Source organism: Silene latifolia, chromosome 9 (assembly GCF_048544455.1).
Source record: "Silene latifolia isolate original U9 population chromosome 9, ASM4854445v1, whole genome shotgun sequence".
NCBI classification, from domain to species: Eukaryota; Viridiplantae; Streptophyta; class Magnoliopsida; order Caryophyllales; family Caryophyllaceae; genus Silene; species Silene latifolia.
Window position 1 is genome coordinate 108,391,927 of NC_133534.1, and position 26,918 is coordinate 108,418,844.

A 26,918-nucleotide genomic window follows, 5' to 3' on the forward strand; every position below is an offset into this window, starting at 1 on the left:
TTTTTCCACTAAATCTAAAACGAATCATATGAGATATGAAATGGTAGGGTACCATGTTTGTAAGTTTTTCAAAAGAAATAAATGCTCATTTCTCTTACTATAATCACAAGTACAACGGGATTGTGGCTTGTGAAGCTGTCTTTCCAAAATACAAGTTTATTTCTAGAAGACAAAGTGGGAGAAAATATTCAAGAGCCACAAATTGTATTGTGTCAAAGGATGTTATGTCGCAAGAAACTGGTCTTTCTTGGCTACATGAGACGTTTTGTGTAAAACGTTGTTTCTTCAAAACCTAGGAGTTTAAAGTCGTCACTTGTTGAAGATGATGAATTCATGTTACTTTTAAGAAAGTAAAGAGCTTGCAACTTACAAAGAAATTGTTTGATTCAAGTCGAGAAGTTGTGTTTATACATGAAGTTGAAATCAATGATTTGATCATGGTATAAAATTTTTCCCGATAAGTCGAGAAGTTGTGTTTATACATGAAGTTTAGTGGGAGTTACGGAAATTTTAGTAGTCTTATATGTGGATGACTTATTGATCATTGCGAATGATCTAAGACTTTGGAGAAAAATAATACATCTTTAATATCCGGATTTATGGAGATAAATCCACATGATATTAGCATCAAATAAGGAGTCTTATGTTGATAAGATTCATGATTAGTTTAATCGAGTTGAACATATTTGATTGATTCCATTTGCTTCCGCTGCCGAATCAATTAAATAGGAAATGATGTGTAACACTTCATATACTTTGAGTATGATGAATTATTTCAAATCGAATTTAAGTAATGGTTACCAAATAGCCATATTGATTATTCTTAATGTGCTTGCAGAAGCATTAAGGATGTAAAGCAAAGTGTTTTTGATGCAATTTTGTGTAAGGGTGTTACACAAGTGACAATTGACAATTGAAATTGCACATGGTTTCTGACAAAACCATAATCAAAACACAATGGGATGATTAAGATACCATTGTGGCTATGTTATTTAAGAAATAGATTTGCTAGAATCGTTCTAGGTAATAAAGAACAATGAGAGATATTTACAACAGAAATTGAGTACACTTGCAATCATGAGATGTGCAAGAAGGATGAGTCCCGCACACTGTGAAAATAGTGGGAGCTGTTCTAAGGCTAGATAGCCTATGTCTAGTTTGGATCTACACACGTACTCAGAAAGTTTTGTAATGCATATGTATACGTTACAAAGGAAAACGCGTATGTAGTAAGGTTGAGTTAAATACAAGAAGTTGATAAAACCTACTAACCAAAGCCTTCTCATAGGCTTAACATGATAAGTCATGTCATATGTCATTTCAATTGCATTAAGATGAACAACTACATATAAGATGAAAATGGATTTTAAAAATATGAAGTAGTAATCAGGTATTGACTCTTCATATGTGATAATCACATTTGTTGTTCGAGTTTTTAAATCTAAAAACTCCTTTCATACTTTGTTACATCCAAACGGGTTGTAGAGACAATTGAACCCGTTAAAGTGGACTCGGATTAACATAGTATTCACCCATAGTCACTTGTATGAGGTGACGTCTCGAAGTGACTAGAGTGTGATGCGATTGATGGCAAGTTCAGTACCATACAGTCATGTGTGATGACTAGTCAATCACATAGGCAGACTGTTAGGAACACTTTGTCGGGCAGTGACCGCTTATAGAGTTCTGGCAAATTTATATAGCCTGGTCGTGGCGAGAGCTACTATAGTATTCTAATGAGTCGATTCTTTTGAGTAAAGACTGTTCGCCTAAGGTGGCACAGTTTCAGATTAACTTTGATTTGTGTTACTACGACCTTCGTAAATGGGGTCAAATGGGCATATTTTGGGTTATGATGGCTGTGGCTAGTCGAAGGGAATAAGTGCGATAGGAATTGTCCACCCCCTTGTCAGGGTTAAAATAATATCTCAGGGCCACTCGAGGAGTAATGAACTGAAAATGCGTGGCCACGCTCGGAAGGTTTCTATGGTAGAAAATTCCGGTCAATCAGTTATTCTCCAGATCGAGGAAACCACTCTCGATATGATCACTTGCAAGTACGACCCGAAAGACACCTTGCATTGAGTGGGAGATAGTAATAAGACAAGAGAATTGGTGACGCACACTTGTCGAGGACAAGTGGGAGATTGTTGGAACATGTGTCCTCCGACTATAAAGCGATCACAACTGTCGATCATGATGATCACATGTTTAAATCTCATTTTAAGAATACATGTGGGATGTAATATTTTCTGATCATTTGGTCCACACTTATCGGTAATGATTGGTGACTAGAGTTTGACATTCGTCGTGCGACGGTGGTGATCAGTTGATCCCCTTAGGTCATACCTATAGGGAAATACTCTTAATTGATTATTTAATTAATCGTATGCCGATACGAGTTAATTAAACTGCTTAAAATTGACGGATGATTTTGTGAGTAAAGTTAACGTGTCTTATTGTAATCTGATTAAATGAGACACGGTCTAAGTAATCGATTTGTTTATTACTTGGATAAAAGTATTGTTTACGAAACAATTGTAGTTGAATGAATAATTTATTATTATAAATACAAGACGTTGTAATTTATAATTTGATAAACCGTTTTGGCACAAGTAATTACGAATTACGAGTCGATTTTGTATATGACATATTTTATGAGTATGTTGATTTTTAATATGTTAAAAATACATTACAATTTCACATGTCAAGTAATATGTCACATTTGTCACAATTGACAAATGACAAAATAAAATGGACTACCCATTTTATTAAGAGTGCCGAAAATATGAGGGTGTATTAGGTTTATATTGTGTTTCTATTTTTAGTGGAAAACACAATTATATCCTAGTCTCCTAGCCTTGCATGCCTAGTTGTTTCTTGGGAAAAAATTGGCCTCATGCATTGGCCACCTTCCCTCCTCCAACCGGTTTTGCCATAGTGAAATAATAGAGTTTTTCATCTATCATTTTTATTATTTTATTCATCACACACATATTTTCTAGTGTAAGAAAATTAACTCTCCATCTTGTGAAGAATCTTAGAGAAAAATAAACCTCACAAAATCCTTCCTCTTGAACCGATTTTTCAAGAGTACAAAATTAATTTTGTGTCATATTTTAAGTAAGACTAATCCTAATACTAGATCATATTATTTTAGTCTTTAAGAGTATTTCTTGGGTATTCACTTTTGGGAGAGATTCTATACTTGAATCTTTGTTCATCCATTATTTGGAATGCTCAAGAACTAACAAGAAGGAGATCTTGTTGGTGCCCATAAAGCCGAAATCACATAGTAAGGAACATGATTTGTTCTTTACTTCTATTTATGTTTGCATGCATAAGATTTCCAAATTAATTTTATGACTAAATTAAATTGACACATATATGAATATGTAAATTAATGAGATTAATAATTTCTAACATCCCGACCTTAGATCAATTTTAGAGAAAACTCCAGCTCCACTCAACTGATCAAATAAATCATCCATCCTAGCAATGGGTATCTATTCTTAATTGTCACATTATTCAGGTCCCTGTAGTCTATGCACAATCTCATACTCCCATCCTTCTTTTTAACAAATAAAACTGGCGCTCCCCAGGGCGACACACTTGGTCTTATATAACCCTTTTCTAGCAATTCCTCCAACTGCTTCTTCAACTCCTCCAACTCCTTAGGACCCATCCAGTAAGTTGCCTTAGAAATAGGTTCAGTTCTAGTTTAAGCTCAATATTAAAGTCCACATCTCTCTTTGCAGGTAAACCTGGAATTTCTTCTGGAAACACATCCCGAAACTCACTCACTACGGGAATTTTGTCCACGCCTTTTACCGCGTCACACGTGTCCCACCAGTGGCACAAAATCAACTCTCCTCCCTTCCTCAAACAAGACTTCAAGGTAACCGTTGATATAAGTCTCACTTTGGGTTTCACCACAAATCCCCTATAAGAAACTCTTACTCCCTTTGGTCCTTTCAAAGATACTTTCTTTTGATAACAATCTATGAAAGCTCTATTTCTACTCAACCAATCCATTCCCAAAATAATCTCAAATCCTCCTAACGGAAATTCTATTAAATCCTTAGGAAATAAAACTTCGCCTATAAGGATATTCACATTCCTAAACATTTTGGTGCATATTATCGATTCCCCAGAAGGTATTGTTAATTTATCTTTAATTACTACTGGGTCACCCAATCCCATCACTTTAGCATGGTCACTAGATATAAATGAATGAGTTGCTGCCGAATCAAACAATACATAAGATGGCTTAGACTTGGTTAGGAAAGTACCAGAAACCATATGAGCATCTCCCTCAACTGCCTCTTTTCCTATCATAAACAACTTGCCACTGTTCTTCACACCACCCTGCACCGTAGATGTCGATGCCATTCCTTGCTTCCCGGTGCCATTCTGGTTCTCTCCATTTCCATTGCCTTGGCTATTGTTTACACGATTCTGAAAGTTGTTGTTGTTGTTGTTATAGCTCCTCTGATTGTTCCAAGATCCATTAAAACGATTGCTTCCATAGCTAGGTGCTGGTGTTTTAAATCCATTAAAAGTTCCACTACTAAATCCTTCATTCATATTATTCATGCTATTCCTTCTCGTAGTAATCCTACACTGCACAATCTTGTGACCAAACTTTCCGCATCCATAGCACTGTGGTCTCTTCGTACCACTCGCTCCACTTGTCGTCCTTCCACGGCCGAAACCACCTCCACTCATGGCTCCACCGGCAGAAAACAAATGGTGTTGATTGAAATTCGACTTCTTCTTTCCTCCAGTTCCTTCACTCGTAGCCTCAACCTTCCTCTTTTCACCCTTGTCTTTCTTTTCCTCCTTCACCATGTTGGCAATTCTCTCAGCATGTCCCGCTCTTTGGTATACTTCCTCAACAGTACTTGGCTCTCCAGCTGCCAACCTCTTCTTGATACGTGTAATTAAACCCTTCTCAAACCTTAAAGCCAACACCTCCTCTTCGTAATTCAAATCTGACACATACTCAGCTAATTCCAAGAATTTGTTATGATAATCTTCTATGGTCATCTCCTCTGTCATTTTGAATGAATCAAACTCCGAACTCATCTTACTCCTACCATGTTCAGGTACGAACGTGCCCCTCAAAGTATCCTTAAATCCTTTCCATGAGATAAATGGTCCATCACTCTCCTTCCATGCCTCTCTAATCACTGCCTTGTTGCGGTTCCACCACAACTCAGCATTTCCTTTCAAGTAGTGTGTAGCTTGATCTACTTTCAATTCCTCAGGACAGTTCAAGACTTTGAAAAGGTTGTCAAACTCCCTACACCAATCTCCCAGCAATGACGGTTCACCAAGTCCATCATACTTCACTGAGTTATGACGAGCAATAGCAGCACTCATCTTAGCAGGATCCTTTGTCGCAGTCATTGACTCTAAAGCAGCAATCAATGCATCATTGGTTGCAATGAGCCTATCGATCTCTCCTGAGTCATAGCTGTGGACGTAGCTTTCTTGGGTGCCATTTGGGTTCTAATAAGATAAAATAAGAAACATAAGTTTCCGTTCTTAGAAGTTTTGGGTATTAGGTAGAAGATAAAATTTCCTGCAGACAAAACAATATGTGATTGAATGAGTTGGCCTTGCCCGACCAACCACGGCATCACGGCATATACGACATCACGGCCTCTTATCTTCCTTTTTTTCCGCAATTAATTATTTTTGATACGTGTTTAGTATTTAATTCATGCAATCTCATAATTCTATGCCTACAGGCTCAGGGCAACACATTTTGCATATCTCTAGACATGAAATTTAATAAACATGTAATTCACATACACACAGTCAATTCATGTGAAGATGCAACAATCCGTTATTCATATTTCTCCATCTCATGCCATTGATGGTATTTCAAGAAAATTTCCATGCGTATTCATGCTATGAATTAAAACAAGTTCAAAATAATTTTCAATCACCACACTGCCATTATATAGGCGACACGCCTATCACCCATACATAGGCCACACGCCTATTACCTCCATCCGTCTCAAAATTTCTTACCTTTCGTTCTCATCCTGCAAATAAAATTAGTACTTCTCGCAACTTCAAGACACAATTAGACCCTTAAGGTAAAGCATCCACGCAAACCACCCTTCTCTATCTCTATCCTTCCTCGAGGTGACCGGCTCAAAACTAAAAAGGGCCAGATCAAGGACATCTCCCTAACCTAGAAAATGGGCTCCTAAAATGTTTCTACCCCGGGTTTATTTTATTAGACTCATCCTAAGTTCATTAAATTCATTTGTTTAGGCCTTAGGATCGTTCGCTCTGATACCACTTTGTAACACCCCCATTTATTCAAGAGTCTTTAGCTAGACATTCCCAAATAAATAAAGGTGTCACCATCTCAGTTGCCTGAGGTAGTAAGTATAAAAGACAAATAATACAAGAGTACTTTAAGACGATATATTATTAAAGTGCCTCAAAAGAGTTTATTACAAATATCCAACTTGATAAATAATTATTATAGAGTACTTAAACAACTCGCAGCGGAATTAAAATAGATAGTGTCTGAATATTAATAAGGTGATCTCTAGACTCGAGTGATCTCGTCCCAAAGCTCCCCTCTAAGCATCCAGCACTTCTCACAAGCTAACCTAAAAATCAATCTGCTCCCTATTATGGTTCATCACAGGTGTTCACAAATACACAGTCAACCACGAGGTTGAGTAGGATAACCTAACAACAATAACAATAATGATAATACGTTAGCCTGCAATACAATCCACGAACCAAACCAAGATCATCATGCTCATACACGCACGACACACACACGACACACACACGACACACACACACACACGGTGAACTGCTCGGGTCCATGGCCCACTCCTAACGCCACCATGCATGTCCGACCATCATACGTACAGGACCACGACACTTACACATCCCTGTGCCTGACCGACCATAACTGTACAGGACCACGGCTCAATCCCGTGCCTGACCGACCAAAAAATCTCAATAACGATGCCAATTTCTTTCACAATCAATCAACAACAAATATTCAACCAACAAGATCATAATATGATCATAAGACAACAATGATATCAATATGCTCAAGACAATAATTACGACGATGTGCTCAAACAACAATTGCAACAATAATCCATCTTTCACAATTCTCCAATTTCCAATATAGTAAAGTTGAGTAGTTAACCTACCTCTTAGCAAATCTTCTCAATTTAAGCAAATAAATGAAAAAGCCTCTTCAATAAATTCACCACCTAAACAATAATTCAATTATGTATAATTATTAACTAATCTAATTAATAAAATTAAGAGGGTAAACTACCCAAAACGAATCCTGCAAAACGCCACACACAACCCCCAATCACACGGCCAAACCGACGGTGGTCAATCCGCCGGTCAACAGCCACACGGCCTCGATCCCCACGGTCAACGGTCACGGTCATAGGCCTTAATACGGGTCAAGGTCAAACGTAAACAATTGATATTAGATGATTATATATCTTACCATAATTATTTATCGTAAGATGCAAAGCTCCGTCTTAAAGTTGTCTCACAAAAGCTCTCCTCACAATTGTATTTGAGATTTTGAAAAAGAATAATTATAATTGTGAGGCATATGGTTGGTATTTATATAAGTTAGTAGGAGAAGTAGGAAGGTTCTATGAAAGTCCTTTTAATAATAAAATAATAAAAATATCTTAAAGCATAGGTAACACTAGGGGTGTTTTGAATAAACCGAACCGCAAAACTGAAAAACCGTCCATTTTTAAGGTTCGATTAACCGAACCGTTTCGACAAAGCGGTTCTTTGAAGCACCGTTAAATTTATTATGAAAAAGGTTCGGTTAAGGTTCGCAATTTTAGATAACCGGTTAACTGCGAACCGAACCGTTTCACAAAAAAGTAAACAAAAACTTCAAATATTATATAACAAAATGTTCATTCGTTTAATTTTCTTAGTGTGTCCAAATTTAAAATTTCTTAAATTTAATTAATGCTAAAGTTTAGCATATTAACTTTATTGTTGGGTTTAATATATAATGGAGATTTAATTAAACTATTAGAAAAAAATTCCCAAAAATTAACGAAAACTGAAAAAAAAAGTAATATGGAACGATTATCGGTTAACCGGTAACCGAACCGTTAATAAGCATTTAAAGTGGTTAACCGAACCGTTTATAACGGTGCGGTTTAGGTTCGGCGTTTTGCCGAACCGAACCGTGTGCGAACCGAATTAAATTAGAGATTTGGTGAACCGAACCATGAATGAACACCCCTAGGTAACACCCAAACCAAATACCACATTCCTTCCTCTTGGTCCCCACCGTGGCCCACACGGCTCCTCACACTCGGTGCACCCGTGGTCCCCACTCCGTCTTATTTGCTTATTTTATTTTACTTCTTTTCTATTCCGACTACAACTTATTATTTATTATCCTCCTTAATATTTTTTCATCTTTATTATTTATTTACGACTACCCGCATAAATATAAATATAAATTATTATACGGAGTATTACAATATATATCTTTTTATTGAATTTATTTCCTGTGAGATGGGTTATCTTGTTCTAGTGCTTGACATTAAGATTGGGTCAAGAATTTGAGATGATATCGTGTAGGACTCCTTCGCAAGTAATATGTATATGAATTAGTAATCAAGAATGAGTTGGAAAAGTAAGTTAATGGTGATGATTGATTATACGAGTTGTTTGTCAAATTGGGGTTAGTTTGGCTGGTGATTTTGGTATTGCTATAAGAGGCCAGATCTTGTCCGAATGATTACATTAGTAGTTGTTACCCAATTTTCTGGTATAAAGTTATATTAGTATTGGAGAATATGGAGATTAAGCTTTGTTATCATGTAATTATTGTTTCCTTTGACCTCGACTAGCGGGTGAGCAGCTTAGAATCTTGTACTCTAAGTGTGGAGCACGGTTCTTTGAACCTTTGACAATATCGATATTGAAATTGAGATGGAAATTGGTTACTGGTATTGATTTATGAGTTATGGGGGCCTTTGAGCCGAGTTATCTTTACGGTCCAGCGTGGCCATGGTTAATGAGTTATTGAGTTATTTGAGTTTGAAATCGATATTGAGATGGAAGTATTGTTTTGCGGTTTTATTCCACCAGTTCACTCATCCCTTGTATTGTCTTAGGGTCGACGATGAGAATACGATACATGGTTACATCGGATTATTATATTATGAGATAGAGTAATGAGTGAGACAGAGTAATGAGATGAGACTTGGTTAACTATTGGAATAAGAGAGTGTGTTATATTATGGAATTAGAACGAAGTTGGTTTGAGATGAGTTATCGGGGAGTGTTTTTATTATTCTCTCTGGTTATTTTTATTTTTACATGTCTGTGTTTCCACGCCATGACCAAAAACTAATATGGTTATATTGAGGTATTATCTGTTACTCAGCTTTCCGGCTGACGTGTTTTCTCCCTTGTTGGCTACTCGTCATGGGGGTAGTTCCTTTCTATGTTCTGGTTTTGCTTTCAGGTTACTTCCGCCGCGGTTCAAAAGGATTAGATTTCGAGTCAAGATTTTTATTAAAGACTTTGAGAAAGTTTTATTTCATTTTCTATCTTTATATATTTTATTTTAAACATTTGTAAGAAGAGACTTTGTATATTAATTATAATATCTCTGTATTTCGGCACGTTTTATATGTACAAGTTAGTTTTAATATAGCCGAAAATCAGGGGTATTACATCAAGTCAAAGAAGGCAGAAGATCATGTAAAGATCATGTAAAGGACCTGGAAGTAGCCTTCAAAATCTTGGAAGAATTGAACATGAAAGTCAACCCCTCCAAATTCCACTTTGGAGTATCTTCAGGCAAATTCCCAGGATACATGGTGACAAAAAGAGAGATTGAAGCCATCCCAGAACAGATAAAAGCCATCCTGGAATTGGAATCTTCCAAGTCAGTCAAAGATATCTAGAAACTAACAGGAAGAGTTGCAGCCCTGAACAGATTCATATCCAGATCATCTGAAAGATGTAGATCCTTCTATGACCTCCTCAGGGAGAACAAATCATTCAAGTGGATGCCTGAACATGAAACAGCCTTCCAAGAATTAAAAACTTACCTGCTAATCCTCCACTACTAGCCAAACCTAACAAAGGAGAACCCCTGACGGTTTACCTATCAGTCAATGAGACTGCAGTAAGTGGAGTCCTGACCAAGGAGATTGAAGGCTAACAACACCCCGCCTATTATGTAAGTAAAAGCCTCCTGGATGCAGAAATAAGGTATGGACTGCTTGAAAAATATGTACTTGCATTAATTGTTTCCTGCATAAAACTTAGACCTTACTTTGAGAGCCACCCAATAATTGTCAGGACCAATCTGCCTATCAAATCTGTCCTCGGAAAACCTGAACTTTCATGCATAATGGCAAAATGGTCAGTATAACTAAGTACTTATGACATACCCTTTGAACCCAGGACAACAATGAAATCCCAGGCCTTAGCAGACTTTGTGGTTGAATTTAATCCCAGCCTAGAACCAGACCTTATAAAAGAGGTCAATCATCTAAACAACCAAAAATTAGGCCAGGAATGGACCTTACACGTAGATGGAGCAACAAATATGAGATGAACAGGCCTAGGATTAGTACTGAAATCACCATAGGGATATTTAATAGCTCAGGCTATTAGTTGTGAATTTAAAGCAACAAACAATGAAGCTGAATATGAAGCCCTGATAGCTGGACTCAAGGTATGTAGAGATCTTGGCGTGCAAAATCTCAAGGTAAAAACTGATTCACTCTTAATTTCACCACTGGACTTGCTGGGGTAATGAGGCAATCAGAGAGCTAGGGCAGAGGGCCAGGTGGCCCAAGAAGCCTATTCCCAGGGAGAACGACAGAAGAGATGCCAGCAAAAGGTGTGAATACCACAACAATACAGAAGATTTTCTGTAGTACTACGAAAGGAAGTGAAGCACCTCTACAGTGCTGGATGCTTGGATCACCTGCTTCCCAAGGGGGCGAAATCTGGAAAGGTCAATACTGCTGACCAAGCCCAACCATCCCCACCTCCACCTTACTCAAAAGTAGTGTACGTCATCACAGGGGGGTCGGAGATATGTGGTCTCACTTATTCAGCAGCAAAGCGCCATGCAACCGAGACTAAAGGGGATAAACCAGAGTTCTCCCTCAGGATCAGCAGACAGGATCTACCAGCGATCTCATTCGACGAGGCAGACGTACTTGATGAGGCAGAACACCACCATGACGCCTTGATCATTACCCTTTCTATAAGGAATTGCCTTGTTAAAAAGATATTGGTAGAGACATGAAGCTCTGTGAATCTGATAATGCTTGAAACCTTGAAGAACATGGGGTTCAGCGAGAAAGACCTGGTGAAGAAGGCAGTACCCTTGGTAGGTTTCAGCAGAGAAACCAAACAGTCCCTTGGAGATATAGTGGTACCTACCTTTGCAGGGGGTATGAACAAACAGGTACGGTACTTGGTCATTGATGGTCTGTCAACTTATAACGTGATACTTGACAGGCTTTGGATCCATGAAATGAAAGCGATACCATCAACGTACCATTAGAGCCTGAAGTTCTCTACACCCTAGGGGGTACAGGAGATACGGGGAGATCAAAATGAAGCTCGGGATTGCTACAAGAACGATCTGAAACCCACCGCAGCTGGTCCAGCATAGCAATTACAGAAACTGTGCGCCCAGAGGGAGTATATCGCACCTCCCCAGGAGGAACTCGATGAAGTAAACCTTGACCCAAAGTTTCCAGCAAGAATAGTACTGGTGGGAGCTGATTGTGCAGGTAATATCCGTGAGCAGATAATTGAATTTCTACGTACTAACATGGATTATTTCGCCTGGTCCCATAGCGATATGATTGGCATATATCCAAGTGTAATTAGACACCGGTTAAATTTAGACCCCAACTTTCCTCCAGTCCAGCAAAAAAGGCGGAAAATTTCTCCTGAAAGGAACGAGGTGATAAACCAGGAGGTAGACAACCTCCTGGCAGCAGGCAAGATCAGGGAAGTTAACTACCCATAATAGCTCTCTAATGTTGTGGTTGTACCCAAGAAGAACAACAAGTGGAGAGTATGTGTCGATTTCACAAATCTTAACAAAGCTTGCCCAAAAGACCCGTTCCCCCTACCGCACATTGATTCCATGGTAGACACTATAGTAGAGCATGAGCTACTTACCTTCCTTGACGCCTGGAGTGGGTACAACCAGATAAAAATGGACCCTAAGGATCAGGAGAAAACATCCTTCAGATCTGACAGAGGCTTGTACTGCTACAATGTGATGCCCTTTGGCCTAAAGAATGATGGTTCCACCTATCAGCGCCTGGTGAATAGAATGTTTAAGGAGGAGATAGGGAGAACAATGGAAGTCTACATTGACGATATGGTAGTCAAATCCGAGAAGGCAGAATAACATATGTCCCACCTGGAGAATACCTTCTCGATCCTCAGAAAATACCATATGAAGCTGAACCCCCTGAAATGCACTTTTGGAGTCTCCTTTGGGAAATTCCTGGCGTACTTGGTGACGCAAAGAGGGATAGAGGCCAGCACGGAGCAAATCAAAGCAGTACTTCAGTTAGAATCTCCTCAGAAGCCAAAGGACGTACAAAGGCTCATAGTTCGGGTATCAGCCCTAAACCGGTTCATATCAAGGTCCTCAGATAGGTGTCGATTATTCTATGACATCCTGAGCAAGAGCCAGAAGTTTGAGTGGACGTAGGAGCATGAAAGGGCGTTTGGGGAGCTCAAGCACTACATAAGCACCCCTTCTCTTCTCTCCAAGCCAGAACCGGGAGAACCGTTGTACTTGTATCTATCAGTGACAGAGGCGGCTGTAAGCGTTGTACTGGTACGAGATCACGAAGGAATGTAAAAACCAGTATACTATATAAGCAAGTCTCTGTTACCTGCAAAGACCAGGTACACATCTCTAGAAAAAATCGTTTTAGCACTTGTTACTGCTTCGTACAAATTGCGTCCCTATTTTGAGTCACATAAATCTTCAGTCGTGACCAACTACCCCCTGAAAACCATAATGAGGAAGCCCGAACTGTCAGGGAGAATAGTTAAGTGGTCTGTCCACCTGAGTGGGTACGACCTAAAATTTGAACACCGAACAACCATAAAGTCCCAAGCCCTAGCTGACTTTGTGTCAGACTTTAGTCCCACCCTTCAAGAACAAGCCGATAGTGAAATCTTGACCCTAATTGAGGCTAAAGGGGAGCATGTATGGGAGTTACATGTTGATGGGGCATCCAATACGAAGGTAGCAGGGGTAGCGCTGGTCCTGAAATCACCTCAGAGGGAAAAGATAATACAGGCAGTACGGTGTGAGTTCAAAGCAACGAATAACGAGGCTTAATACGAGGCCCTAATCTTAGGACTCCAATTAGCCTTAGAATTGCAAATCAGCCTCATCGAGGTGTATAGTGACTCCAAACTGATCGTAGACCATGTGAATAACATATACACGGCCAGGGACCCTAAAATGATAGCCTATCTGGAAGTGGCGAAGGAGCTCAAACTCCGCTTTGCCTCCTTCCACATCCAACAGATACCAAGGGATCAGAATGTTGAAGCAGATGCTCTTGCCACCCTGGGAGCAGCTTTCACTCCAGGGGCAGTGGGTACTATACCATTCATACATGTCATGAAACCTGCCATACGTCAGAATGAACAGCAGAACGCCATTAAGGCTACAACCACCCAGTGGACATACGAAGCAGGGATACTGTGTACTGCCATACCCCAAGAAGAGATTGATGATTGGCACAAGCCTTACATTAGTTGACTACGTGATGAGGTATTACCACCTGACCAGAAAGACACCAGGAGCTTCAAAATGAAATCCTCCAGATTCGTACTCATTGACGGTATCCTATTTAGGAAGTCCTTGGCAGGACCCTATCTGAGGTGCTTAAGCGTACAGGAGGCACAGACAGTAATGTGTGATATCCACAGTGGTGATTGTGGAAATCACACAGGGGGTAGGAGCCTGCCCAACAAGACACTAAGGCAGGGTTACTTCTGACCTACCATGAGGAAGGACGCCATAGATTACGTCAAGAAATGCGAAGAATGCTAAAGGCACGCTCCTGTCATCCACCAGCCAGCAGAACTTATGCATCCGATCATCTCGTCTTGGCCTTTTATGAAATGGGGAATGGACATTGTGGGACCATTACCCCGTGCTTCTGAAAACAGGGCGTAAATGCTGGCAATGACGAATTACTTCTCTAAATGGATAGAGGTAGAAGCTTTCCCTCAGATCCAGGGGAAGCATGTGATATCTTTCATCAAGAGGAACATAGTCAGCAGATATCCCTTCTGAAATCATATGTGACAACGGGTCATAATTCATATCCAATAGAACGGAAGACTACTGCGTCAGGTCAAACATCAAGCTGTTTAAGTCCACTCCTAGGAATCCGCAGTCCAATGGTCAGGCAGAATCCAGCAACAAGATAGTCATGAAGAACCTGAAAACAAGGCTGGAGGAGATAGGAGGCAACTGGGCAGATGAGCTCTCCTTCGTGCTGTGGTCTGATAGAACTACCCCTAAAGTGGCAACAGGTCAAACACCATTCAGTCTGGTATATGGCGCCGAGGCAGTTATTCCCTCTAAGGTGCAAGTACCGACGCATCGATATGTCAATGCCTCCGAAGAGAGGAACCAGGTAGAAATGGCCAGTAGCCTGGATACCATTGATGAGCCAAGGACCAGTGCCCAAATCAGGATGACAGCCTACAAGCAGACAGCTGCCAGGAGTTACAACAAAAATGAAAGGCTGAGAACGCTGCAGGTAGGGGACCTGGTACTCAGGAAGGTATTCCCAAACACCAAGAATCAGAGTCCAGGAAAATTCGCCTACAACTGGGAAGGTCCCTACCGCATAGAAGGCATCGTGGGTAATGGGGCATACAAGTTGGAGACTATGGACGGGGAAGCTGTCCCTAGATCCTGGAACATCATTCACCTTAAAAAGTATTATGTCTGAGGTTCCATGTGCAGGATCCAGAAGTTTCACCTCCAACAGGTACATCCCAAGACCCTTGAATCCTAGCATTCAGTACTCCAGAAACCTTAGAAGATGAACTAACTTGGTAAAAGTGTCTTTGATTAAATAGCTATCGCTTGAAGGGGAACAACCCCAGAACCCACTTGCTGGAGCCACAGCTCACTCTCTCATAAGGTACATACGCAAAGAACTAATCATTTTGTTTCGTACCGCATGACTGTACCACTTGTATTGATTTAACAGTAACATCTCTTTTGACAGCAGGAACACTAAGTCACCAGGCAAGGTCTTTTGTTCAGTACGCACGTGCTAAGTCTTATGAATTCAGCAGGTACTACTAAGAAAAGGACAACTTACCACGTATCTTTCAAATCCTTTGAGTCAAAACCCTTTTTCTTATTTTCCCTTGGTGTCAACTTCACAGGTGTCACAAGGAACAAATTGTGGAAGCAGTGTACTTAGTATTTCAAAAGGCCAAAATGAAACTCTATTTCTTTTAAGTTGTTGTAAAACTCTGGGGGAACACACTTTGTGCTCCCTAAACTATTTTGGATTTATGAAATTGCTTCCATTTTAGGTTTATCATTATTTTTGGATTGAATGTGGATATGGTAAGTTGAATATTAAGGCAATGTCCTAGTGTAGATACCCAGTATCTGCTGAGACTCCAACAAACACACGATGATTATCGAACTACAACATGTTTTGGAATCGCGGCGTTTGATCGACAATTTGTGTACAACTTTACGTCGGAAAACTTAAAACAATTTTGAAAATAAAACATTTCAAAAATACCTGGAGTGTTTAATGCACGATGACGGGGTTGCAATGACACTAACTAGAGTCAAAACCGACACCGGACCAAAAACCGACTCCAAAATTCAAATCCCGACTCCAACAACGAGTCAAACCGAGTCAACCACAAAAAAAACAAACATTCAAAACCATCTATGCTAAGATTTCCCGGATTTATATATGGTCAAGTACCAAACACATGTCTACAAATTCTAGGATAGAACAAATCATGATTTCTCTTGTGTGAAAGCGACAAGACAACTCGAAGACCCGCGACGTGGCCCGTGCCTCTTTGAGCAGCCCAGGTGGCCACGTCGCTCAAAACTCACACAACCACTCATTTTCCTATAAATACCCCTCAAATGCCCCCATTTGAGAACTTACGCGAGTGTCCGCCCCCTCTTTTCTCCCTTAAAATTCTCGACTCGACTTCTTAAGTCACAATCCGACGCGTATTTACGACCTACCGATCGTAAATACAAGCCTTACACATTGTTTGGTACCGTCATCGTGCATTAAATCACTTGTCCGACCACTTCGACCACTACACCGTCACTAATCTTAAAACGCTCTTTTTCTTACCAAAACGGTTTTAAACCGAGTTTTTTCCGACCAAACGAGTTACACTTACGTCGGTCACTCGGCATAACCAAACATGTAAGTAAGAGGGTGTAAAAATCCTCTTTTTATCATGTTTTTATTTGTTTCATGACTATAACATGCTAAAACATGCATAATACGATCCAAATCATGGGATAAACGAGCCAAAATTGATTTTTGGCCTGAGACAGAAGCCCCTTGGTTCGCCGGCTTGCCCGCGCCTAAATGGGGTGTCCAGGTCAGAACTTAACCGTGTTTGTTCTCGTCTTTCCCCTTTTATTCATTTTCATATTTGTAATCGATTTTTACCATTTCAAATATTTTCAAACCCCTTTTATTTTATTTCATTTGTTTTAACCATAAAACATTTTTCACCCTTGGTTCCTCATACCATGACGGTCAAATCCGTGTTTCGGTGATAATACTTGGTTAATAACATTTAAAAGGTATTTTAAAGCCTTTTATTTTATTTTTGGGAGGTATTTTAAAGCCTTTCGTTATTTCTTTACATTTTCAAAACAAGCATATTAGTCACCAACACAAAGTCATTTTCAAGACGAACCCCTGACAGTATACCTGTCAGTCACGGAAACTGCTGTCAGTGCAGTCCTGGTCAAAGAAGAGGACGGACAACAACACCCTGTCTACTACGTAAGGAAAAGTCTACTAGATGCAGAGATCAGGTATGGCCTACTTGAAAAATACGTTTTAGCTTTAATTATGAGTTGCACAAAATTAAGACCATACTTTGAAAGCCACCCTATAATAGTCAGAACCAATCTTCCTATCAAGTCTGTACTTAGGAAACCAGAATTGTCCGGACGAATGTGCAAATGGTCAGTCCAGCTAAGCACATACAACATAACATTTGAACCAAGGACAGGAATTAAGTCACAAGCACTGGCAGACTTTGTGGCTGATTTTAGTCCAGCCCTAGAACCCAACCTAATAAAAGAAGTAAATAGATTGACCAATGACCAAAAAGACCTAGAATGGACCCTATTTGTCGATGGTGCAGCCAACATGAGGGGCACAGGCCTAGGGGTAGAACTAAAATTGCCACAGGGGGATAAGATAGTACAAGCTATAAGCTGTGCATTTGAAGCTACCAACAATGAGGCAGAATATGAAGCCCTAATAGCCGGACTAAAGGTATGTATTGACCTCGGTGTACAAAACCTAAAGGTACGTACTTATTCCCTCCTTATTTCAAACCAAGTGAATGGAATATATACTGCAAAAGACTCAAAAATGATGCTTTATTTAGAAGTTGTCCAAAATTTGAAATCAAAATTCCGCATTTTAATATTGATCAAATTCCCAGGGACTTGAATACCCAGGCCGATGCCCTAGCCAGCGTAGGATCCAACTTCAGTCCCCTTGACTTTGACAAAATACCCATCGTACATTTATTAGAACCTGCAATAAACAAACAAGATGAAAGTTTCCCAATATTTGTTGCCAATTCTTGGACAAAACCTTACTACGATTGGCTACAATAGCGAATCCTTCCCCTGAATAAGCAAGATGCCAGGGCACTCAAAATAAAAGCTGCTTCATATACTATTATTAACAACGTGCTTTTTTAGAAATCGCAGGCAGGACCATACCTCAGATGCCTGGAACCACAAGAAGCTGAACAGATACTATCAAAAATCCATGGAGGATACAGTGGAAATCATAAGGGCGGAAGGAGCCTTGCAAGGAAGGTACTCAGAACAGGATATTATTGGCCCACTTTGAGGGCCGATTGCCTGGAATTCAGCTCTAAATGCGAAGCTTGCCAGATTCATGGACCATATATCCACCAGCCATCTGAGGGACTACATTCCATATCCGCACCCTGGCCATTTATGAAGTGGGGCATGGATATAGTAGGGAAACTACCTCAAGCACCCGGGCAAAAAGTTTTTATGCTAGCAATGACTTACTACTTCTCCAAGTGGATAGAAGCTGATTCATACAGGCAAGTCAAAGAAAAGGATGTCATAGCATTCATCAGACACAACATCATATGTAGATATGGCATCCCCTCTGAAATAGTATACGACAATTGCACGCAATTCGTGGGAAAAAGAACAGCAACCTTCTGTGCTCAATGGAACATCAACCTGGTAACCTCAACACCAGGATATCCAAAAGCTAACGGCCAGGCAGAATCTAGTAACAATGTAATAATCAGTTGCAAAAAGAAGAAGCTAGAAAGAATAAAAGGTAGATGGGCTGAAGAGCTCCCCTTGGTCCTCTGGGATGACAGAACCACGCCTAAAACATCCACGGGCCAAACCCCCTACTCCTTGGTCTATGGATGTGAAGCAGTAATCCCAGCTGAGGTCGACATTCCATCAGCCAGATGCAGCCTGAATACGATAACAAGTAATATACCTCTAATGGAGAATAACCTGGACTTGACGGAAGAGCTAAGAGATGCAGCCAGCATTAGAATGGCAGCATATCAGCAAAGAGTTGCGAAAAGCCACAACAAGACTGTCAAAGCTAGAGTATTCAGGGTAGGAGACCTTGTTCTCAGAAAAGTTTTTCAAAACACAAAAGAGAAGAATGCTGGCAAATTGGCCCCAACCTGGGAAGGTCCCTACCTGATTGACTCAATAGTTGGCCAGGGAGGTTATAGACTACAAACCCTGGACGACGAAATGATCCCAAGAGCTTGGAATATTACACACTTAAAACTATTTCACATATAAAATATATCTCCCAGTCCAGGTATAATCTTCATCTTACCATTTCCTGCCTGACCTGATATGAAACTAAATGTATGATATTTGCCATAATATGAATAAATGCCTTATATAATTTCTTCCATTATGTGCCCAAGTACTTGTCAATATTCTCGTATTTCCCTTTACTGAGTAGAATCTTCAATATTTGTTTTACATACTGTACTTTACTTAAAACAAATTTTAAAGAATGGGGGCCACCCTACTAATATCCAACTGATATCCAACTTTCAGTTGAAAAAACAGGCCTTAAAATATTGAGCTCAATTTAATATACAACCCTGGAAAACCTTTTCCTGGCTTGTGCAACATAGATGGGTCATAAGCCCTCCAAACAGGCAGGGGACATAAGCCCTCCAGACAAGCAATAACCCCATCCATAACACAAAGAACTGGCCAGATCCAGCGCAAAAAACTGGCTCGATCCAGTTGAATAACTGGCCAGATCCAGTATACATCCAACACTACAAATGTACCTTATCAAAACACAAAGACCAAATATTTATTCAAAACCGAAACAAAATATTTATCCAAAAAAGCTAGCCTTACCACATACCTAATAACTATTCATTCCAGGAACATCCCCCCTGGATGGGCCAAAACGAAAAGGAAAAACATAAATCTAAAGAGGCTTCGAACCAGTAACCGACTCACAACCATCCACCATTTCCTGATCACCAGATTTCTCATTGGAAGGAGGAGAATCCACTTCTTCTTCTTGACCCATATTGGCCAAATCAGGATACTGGGTGTCCAGAGCTGTCTCATCCCGATCCGGATCCCAATTAGCCCGGTCAGATTCCGGATCCCTCATAGCATCAACCCAGCCTTTCCCAAAGAAGTACTGAGCAGCATCAGCAAGCCGCGCCTCCACTAGCTCCTTTTCAGCACCAAGCTCTTAATTTTTCCTCAGCTGATCATGCATTGCCTACTTCTCGGCAGCCAGCTCTTCCTTGACAGTCTTCAGCTCTTCCCTTACAGCCTCTAATTCTTGCATGACAACCTTCCCAGCGTTTTTTGCAGCCACCTCACAAACCAAAGCAGAGCTGGATGCCTCTCTAGCTGACCTTAGCTGAGATTGAAGCACTACCTCATTACCCCTGGATGTGTGCAGCTCACGGTTAACTTTTTCTAATATCTCTTCCAAGCCAGAAATCCTAGCCTGGGCATCCTTGAGCTGACAAGCAGTAACCAACCCAGCGTCCAATCCCTACAGAAAAACAAACGAAAGTCAATCAGCCAAACACAAAGCAACACAAAGAACACATAATAATTGAAAAGTCCCTTTGCAACTAACCTCCTTAGCTTGGCAAGCAAGGGCAGCAGCCTTTGTCACAAGAGAAGACAAGATAGAAACCACTTTAGTAGAAGACTCATTATCAGATAAAAGCTGGCTGCTCATACCAGCAGAGAAATCATTTATATGCGCCCGGGCAGCATCCATATCGTCAATCCGAGCAGACACACTTCTGATTGGCTGAGCCTGAATAGGCTCTCTCTCTCTCTCCCTTCTTCTTCAGGAATAACAGCTTCCCTCCTCCTTTTGGAAGCCTGAACGACCTCTGGTGATACTAGCCTTGGCGGTTGCTGGGGAGGCTGGACATCAGAAACCAAAACATCAAGCGTCTTGTCACTCCCACTAGCCTCCTGGCTCTTGGACTGTTCAGCAATCCTAGCAACCCCAGCTTTTAAGTCTTTTACAGTAAAGCTGGCCAACCTAGCAGAAGACCTGAATACTGAAAATATAAAGAATATACATAAATATCAGAAGAGAAGCGATAAGAAGACAACAATCGACAAAGAGACATATAGAAGACATACAGGAAAGAGTAGTGGAGCTAGGCTTGCCTTTGGGTACTTTAACCACACTCAGCTTAGTCTTTATATACCGGGGCAATAAATCCCTGCCCAAACTAGCAGGCCAAGCCCTCTCTTCCTCAGGAATAGAAAGAAAAGCCTCTATCCTTGAAATAGCCTCCTCGTCAAGAGGGTCGAAGTTCCAATCAGGAGCTACAAATATTACCAAAAATGCACAGGTAAAACTTAAATATCCTAATTTCGTATAATATAAATTGCAAATTAAGAGTATAGGAAACCTACCACTCTCCAAAGGAGGATATCTCAAATAATCAAAGCCTGACCCCAGACTTTCAGTCCGGATAAACAGGAAAGTCTTTGCCCACCTTTTATCATCTCCAGAGTCCAGGTTAGTAATTAATGGAGACATTTTCGACTTAATTCTCAAATTGAAACGACCAGTAGAAGGATTTTTCATATGATATAGTGCCTTGATATTATTAATAGTAATTACAAGTTTATGCTTAGCGCATAAATTTTCAATAGAATGGACAAGTTCTTCGACCAAATCGACTACTTCCACTTGCCGCGAGTGGAAAATCAATTTGCTGATGCCCTGGCAAAACTTGCCGCACTCGTCAACATACCTGACGACATGGCATCAATGTCCCTATGTGTCGAGAGAAAGAGCGAGCGAGCCCACATTTGTGCCATCAACGACGACGAGGAAAGCCATGATGAACCTTGGTACCAAGCCATCCTCAACTACAAAACCAAAAACGAATTCCCTCCCAACTCTGATCAAAGAGGACAAAGAGCCATCCTTTTACTTGCATCACAATTCGTGATAAACTAAAATCAACTATACAAAAGAACACCCCAAGGAATTCTCCTCCTTTGCATTGACCATCACAAAGCCAAAAAAGTCATGGGAGAGGTCCACGACGGAGAATGTGTCTTTCACATGGGCGCAATGATGCTTACCCGAAAAATCATGCGGCTAGGTTACTACTGGACCACCATGGAAGCTGATTGCCGTAACTACGTCAAACATTGCCACAATTGCCAAATCTTCGCCAACATACAACACATAACACCAACCCTTTTATACACCATGACATCACCCTGACCTTTCTCAACCTGGGGCATTGACATCATCGGGAAAGTCAACCCCGTAGACACCAAGGGGCATTGCTTCGTCCTCGTCGACATCGACTACTTCAACAAATGGGTAGAAGCGCAGTCATATAAAGTCTTGACCGCAAAACAAGTGGCCAAGTTCATTCAAAACAACATCATCTGCCGGTATGGGGTACCCCATGAAATCGTCAGCGATCAAGGCTCTCACTTCCGGGCGGAAACTCAGACCTTGCTGGACAAATACAAGATCAAACGTCACCGATCATCCCCCTACCGTTCCCAAACTAACGGAGCGGTGGAGGTAGCGAACAAGACCCTTGTCACCATTATCAAGAAGATGCAAGACAACTACAGCGATTGGCTTAGCAAACTCCCATTCGCACTCTGGGGATACCGAACCTCCATTCGAACACCGACAGGTGCCACACCCTTATACCTAGCATATGGCATGGAGGCGGTTCAACCGGTAGAGTTAGAAGTCCCTTCTCTACGCATTCTACTGGAGAGTCGAGTCCCTGAGGCGGAAATTACCCGTCGAAGGTATGAGCAACTCACTCTTCTAGACGAACGGCGACTCAACGTCCAGCTATACCAACGACGTATACAACGGGCATTCAACAAGAAGGTCAAACCCAGGAACATCAAGGAGGACGACTTGGTCCTCAAGTCAGTTCGAGCACCGCTACGCGTCGATCCGAGGGGAAAATTTAAACCTAACTGGGCCGGGCCATACCTAGTCAAGAAAATACTTTCGGGGGCGCAGTGAGACTGAGTGACCTAGATGGGGATGATTTTACAAACCCGACCAACCTAGACCAACTCAAGAGATACTACCCTTGAACCATAGCAACCAACGACCTAAGCCTAGTTCTACCACTAGCAACCCTCTTCAAGTCAAGTTCCTCAACATGTTTTGATTTGATATTGCATGTTTTATCGAGTCTAAGTTGCGGCACTTTGCCCGTTTCAAAGCTCTTTTGATCTGTCAAAGGCAACATCCATTTGCACTAAAACAAAAAAAAAACTCCCTGAACTACGAGTATGGTTTGATTTCACCTCTTCAGGTGGATACGTAGGCAGTCCCTTTTATGCATGAGGGATACAACCACAAAATCCAATCAAATCTACAAAACATCTTGAACTACTATCATGGTTTGATTTCACCTATTCAGGTGAATACGTAGCAGTCCTTTCTTACACAAGAAGGATACAACCATCCCCACAATAAAAAACAACCATCCCCATACGACAAAAACCCCCACATACAAAAAAAAAAAAAAACATCCCCATCAAAAAAGAAAAAGGGAAAAACATTCCCCTTTCCCACAAAATAAAAAAAAAGGGAGAAGGGCTAGTCGCCCCGATCCGCAACGGATCGTTTCCATGTCAATCAAAATTCTGAAATTTTTTCGCTTTTTCACGATTTTCCATCAAAATGAATCGAAAATTGATAACACGACATCAGTTTTCCTCCAAAATTCAAGCACTCCCAAATTCGAGTCTTGACCTCAAAAATCAAATATGCTCGTAAAAATTGTCTTCTAAAATTCATCCGTGACGGTTTGAGTTTGAAATTTTTCGAGTCACAAATCAATTTCAATAATTTCCGATGCACTTTAATTCAAGACACGAGTTAATTGCTCAATTTTCAAAATTAATTCCTTTTCATATCTAAGCGTGACGACTTGTTGCAAAATTTTTCAAATATCATTTTAAATTCCAAATTTTTTTGGTTAAATCAAATGCTTTTACGTGTTTAAGTTTATGTATATGTGCTATCTGTTGCCTATTTTCTACACTAACGATGCAGGAACTGGTGCAAAGCAGAAGGAGAATCGACGGCCGACAGCGCTCCTCTGAAACACAACACAAAAAAGCCAAAAATCACAAAATGAGCTACAATCCAAAAACACATATATACAAACCGCCTCACGCAAAATACATCGACAAACGTTTGATACGGACAATTGACCGCACAAACAGGATCCAGTACAGCCATCTATCATACAGACACTGGCCTAAGACAACGAACAGGAGGTTATCCGCCACCTACCGACCTAAGCACTCTATATACTATCAAACAGAAAAGAAAGGGAGCAACATAAGAAACAGAGGAGCAACAATGGAAGCAGAGGTGATTACAATTATGGTAATACCTCGTTCCTGCTCCACGACAAAAATGAAGACAGTGTCTGGCAGACTTCGGATGATAAGGAGTCCAAGAACCATGATGCGACGCACCACCCCGGTGCTGACCCCCAATCATCAGCCATCCTGTCTATGAGCCACAATGAAAAGGACAAGCCGGCCACATCAGCCGCCTCTCCTCCTTTACGGAAGCATCCTCCACCACCGCCTCGGGTCCGGCAGCCTCCTCGGTCACTGCAGCTCCTCCGGGATCATCCGCCTCCTCCAATGCCTCCACGACGGACCCCGTAGGTCCCAAATGGTACCCTGCAAACAAAAAAACGACAGCCAAAATTTCGGCATTATGACGGCGTAAAATGGACAAATCCAAAACAAAACAACAACCTACAAAGCACAGCAAGGGCAACCCCGCCCAAATCCAACCAAACAAAACAAAAAACAATTCGCAAAAAAAAAAACGCACAAAAACGACTCGCCCTTCTTTTCAAGCAAAAGACGAGTCAAAACAACAAACAAAAATGGCACCCCAAGACCCACACAGGATCCGCCAACAACCCAAAATACATTCCCAATGCAATGAGGAATTTTTCTACGGCTCAAAAAGGCAATTCATACGCCAATTTGAGCATAAACCGGTCGAAAATTCAAACACGACCGCAAAAAGGCAAACGTGATTTTATCACGCCTCAAGGTGACCTAAACTACCAATAAGGTCCATTTCAAGGCAAACTGACTCAATTTAAGCCCAAACAAGCGCTTATTTTGTCGGCATAAGACCGTGACAAAAGGCAAAAATTCCAATTTTGCCCACAATACCCAACAAAGGTCCATAATGGCAAATATGATATTTCCCAACTACAATGCAACCTAGTGGGACCCACTACCAAAGCAAATAAACGTGGCATTGTGAGATGAGACGGTTTCTCCACCTCACTCACGTTTTTTGAGCATAGGGAGCGGGAACGGGGACCAAAATGCAAACTAAAAGCACCCCTACACTCCTAAACAGGTTTCTAACCTAATGCAATCATCAATTTCACTCGAAATGGGCTCAATCAAAAACGCCCAAATCGATTTTCTAGGGTAAAATTTCGCCCTAATTCAATTAAGCTAAAGACCAACAAATTCAAATAGATTCAAGAGGAAATACATACCTTGAGATGACTTTATGGTTGATAGCACGAATGGAAGTGAGCAAAGGTCAAACAATGGCGATTTTTGTGGGATTTTCGAAGTTTGAAGATGAATGAGGAATGGAATGCAGCCAAGCCTCGCGTCTTTTACACAAAAATAGGGAAGCCCCTTTGGTTCGCAAGGTGGCCCACGCCTCAATCAGGCCTCGCTTGCTTTTTCACCAAAATTTGGGCTTTGGCCCAATTGCCCATATTAAACTTCGTGTTTTCGTAGACGACATTAAGGACCGTCATTTTTCAAATACAAAAACAAATAGTGAAATTCCAAAACTCACTATTTCTTCAAATTTGAAAAATAATAGTGGAGATTCCAAATTCACTATTTCCTCAAAATTCAAACGACGACACATAAACCGTCACTCCAATTAATCGTAAAGATTCCAAATTCACTATTTCCATCACATGTCAACGGTGGCACATAAACCGTCACTCCGCTACTAGTGGAGATTCCAAATTCACTATTTCCATCAAATGTCAACAGCGGCACATAAACCGTCACTCCAATTAATAGTGGAGATTCCAAATTCACTATTTCCATCAAATGTCAACGGCGGCACATAAACCGTCACTTCAATTGATAGTGGAGATTCCAAATTCACTATTTCCATCAAATGTCAACGGCGGCACATAAACCGTCACTTCAATTAATAGTGGAGATTCCAAATTCACTATTTCCTTCAAATGTCAACGGCGGCACATAAACCGTCACTCCAAACGTGATAGCAAAATTTAAAATTTGCTATTTCCTTCAAATTCAAAAAAGAACAATGAATGGTGAAGATTCCAAATTCATTATTCCTTCAAATACCAACAGGGGGCTTCCTCGCGGAACCCAAAAAACAGTGGTAGTAAAGATTCGAATTCACCATTTCCACGGCGGCATCATGAGTTCGCTACTTTCAAAACAAGCCCATTTGACGCGGCTATTCTTACGGTCCATTAACCGACCGCACCATGGTTGTCGAGCCTTACTACGTACCAGGGCTGGCGAGCCTTACTCCGTACCATGGCTGGCGAGCCTTACTACGCACCATGGCTGGCGAGCCTCATTACGCATCACGGTTGGCGAGCCCTCCTCAGGTACACACCATGGCTGGCGAGCCTTACTACGCATCGCGGCTGGTGAGCCCTCCTCAGATACGCACCACAGCTGGTGAGCCTTTGTCCGCAAACACGCAAGGACGTATCCGAAGTTGCCTCAGGTATGACTCCTTCTTGTGGGTGGCGAGCCTTTGTACATAGTCTAACGGACTTTAAACGACCCGCACGGACAGTTGACAGACTCTAAACTGTTCCCGACGACAGGTCCTTGGCTCGTACCATCGAGTCGCCTCGGCGTCGCCCTTCCCGACGGCAGGTCTTTGGCCCGAAACCTTTCGAGCCGCCTCGACGTCGCTTGGGTCTCCAGGTTGTAATCTTTGATTAACCTGGGGGCTCTACTTTTA

The 26,918-nt window shown here is 41.1% G+C and overlaps 2 protein-coding genes across 2 annotated transcripts; one reads left to right on the plus strand and one right to left on the minus strand.

Moving 5' to 3' along the window:
- Positions 1–3,657: 3,657 nt before the first annotated feature.
- LOC141601450 (uncharacterized) lies at positions 3,658–5,412 on the minus strand. Its single transcript, XM_074421737.1, has one exon. The coding sequence runs from the start codon at positions 5,410–5,412 to the stop codon at positions 3,658–3,660; it is 1,755 nt and encodes a 584-aa protein (XP_074277838.1).
- Positions 5,413–14,513: 9,101 nt separating this feature from the next.
- On the plus strand, positions 14,514–15,041 carry LOC141601451 (uncharacterized). Its single transcript, XM_074421738.1, has one exon. It carries the CDS (start codon positions 14,514–14,516, stop codon positions 15,039–15,041), a length of 528 nt encoding a protein of 175 aa, XP_074277839.1.
- Positions 15,042–26,918: the final 11,877 nt, after the last annotated feature.

What these genes read in the sequence shown, in the direction of transcription:
- LOC141601450 (XM_074421737.1), bottom strand. Translation starts at nt 5,412, where the DNA reads ATGACTGCGACAAAGGATCCTGCTAAGATGAGTGCTGCTATTGCTCGT.
- LOC141601451 (XM_074421738.1), top strand. Translation starts at nt 14,514, where the DNA reads ATGAAGAACCTGAAAACAAGGCTGGAGGAGATAGGAGGCAACTGGGCA.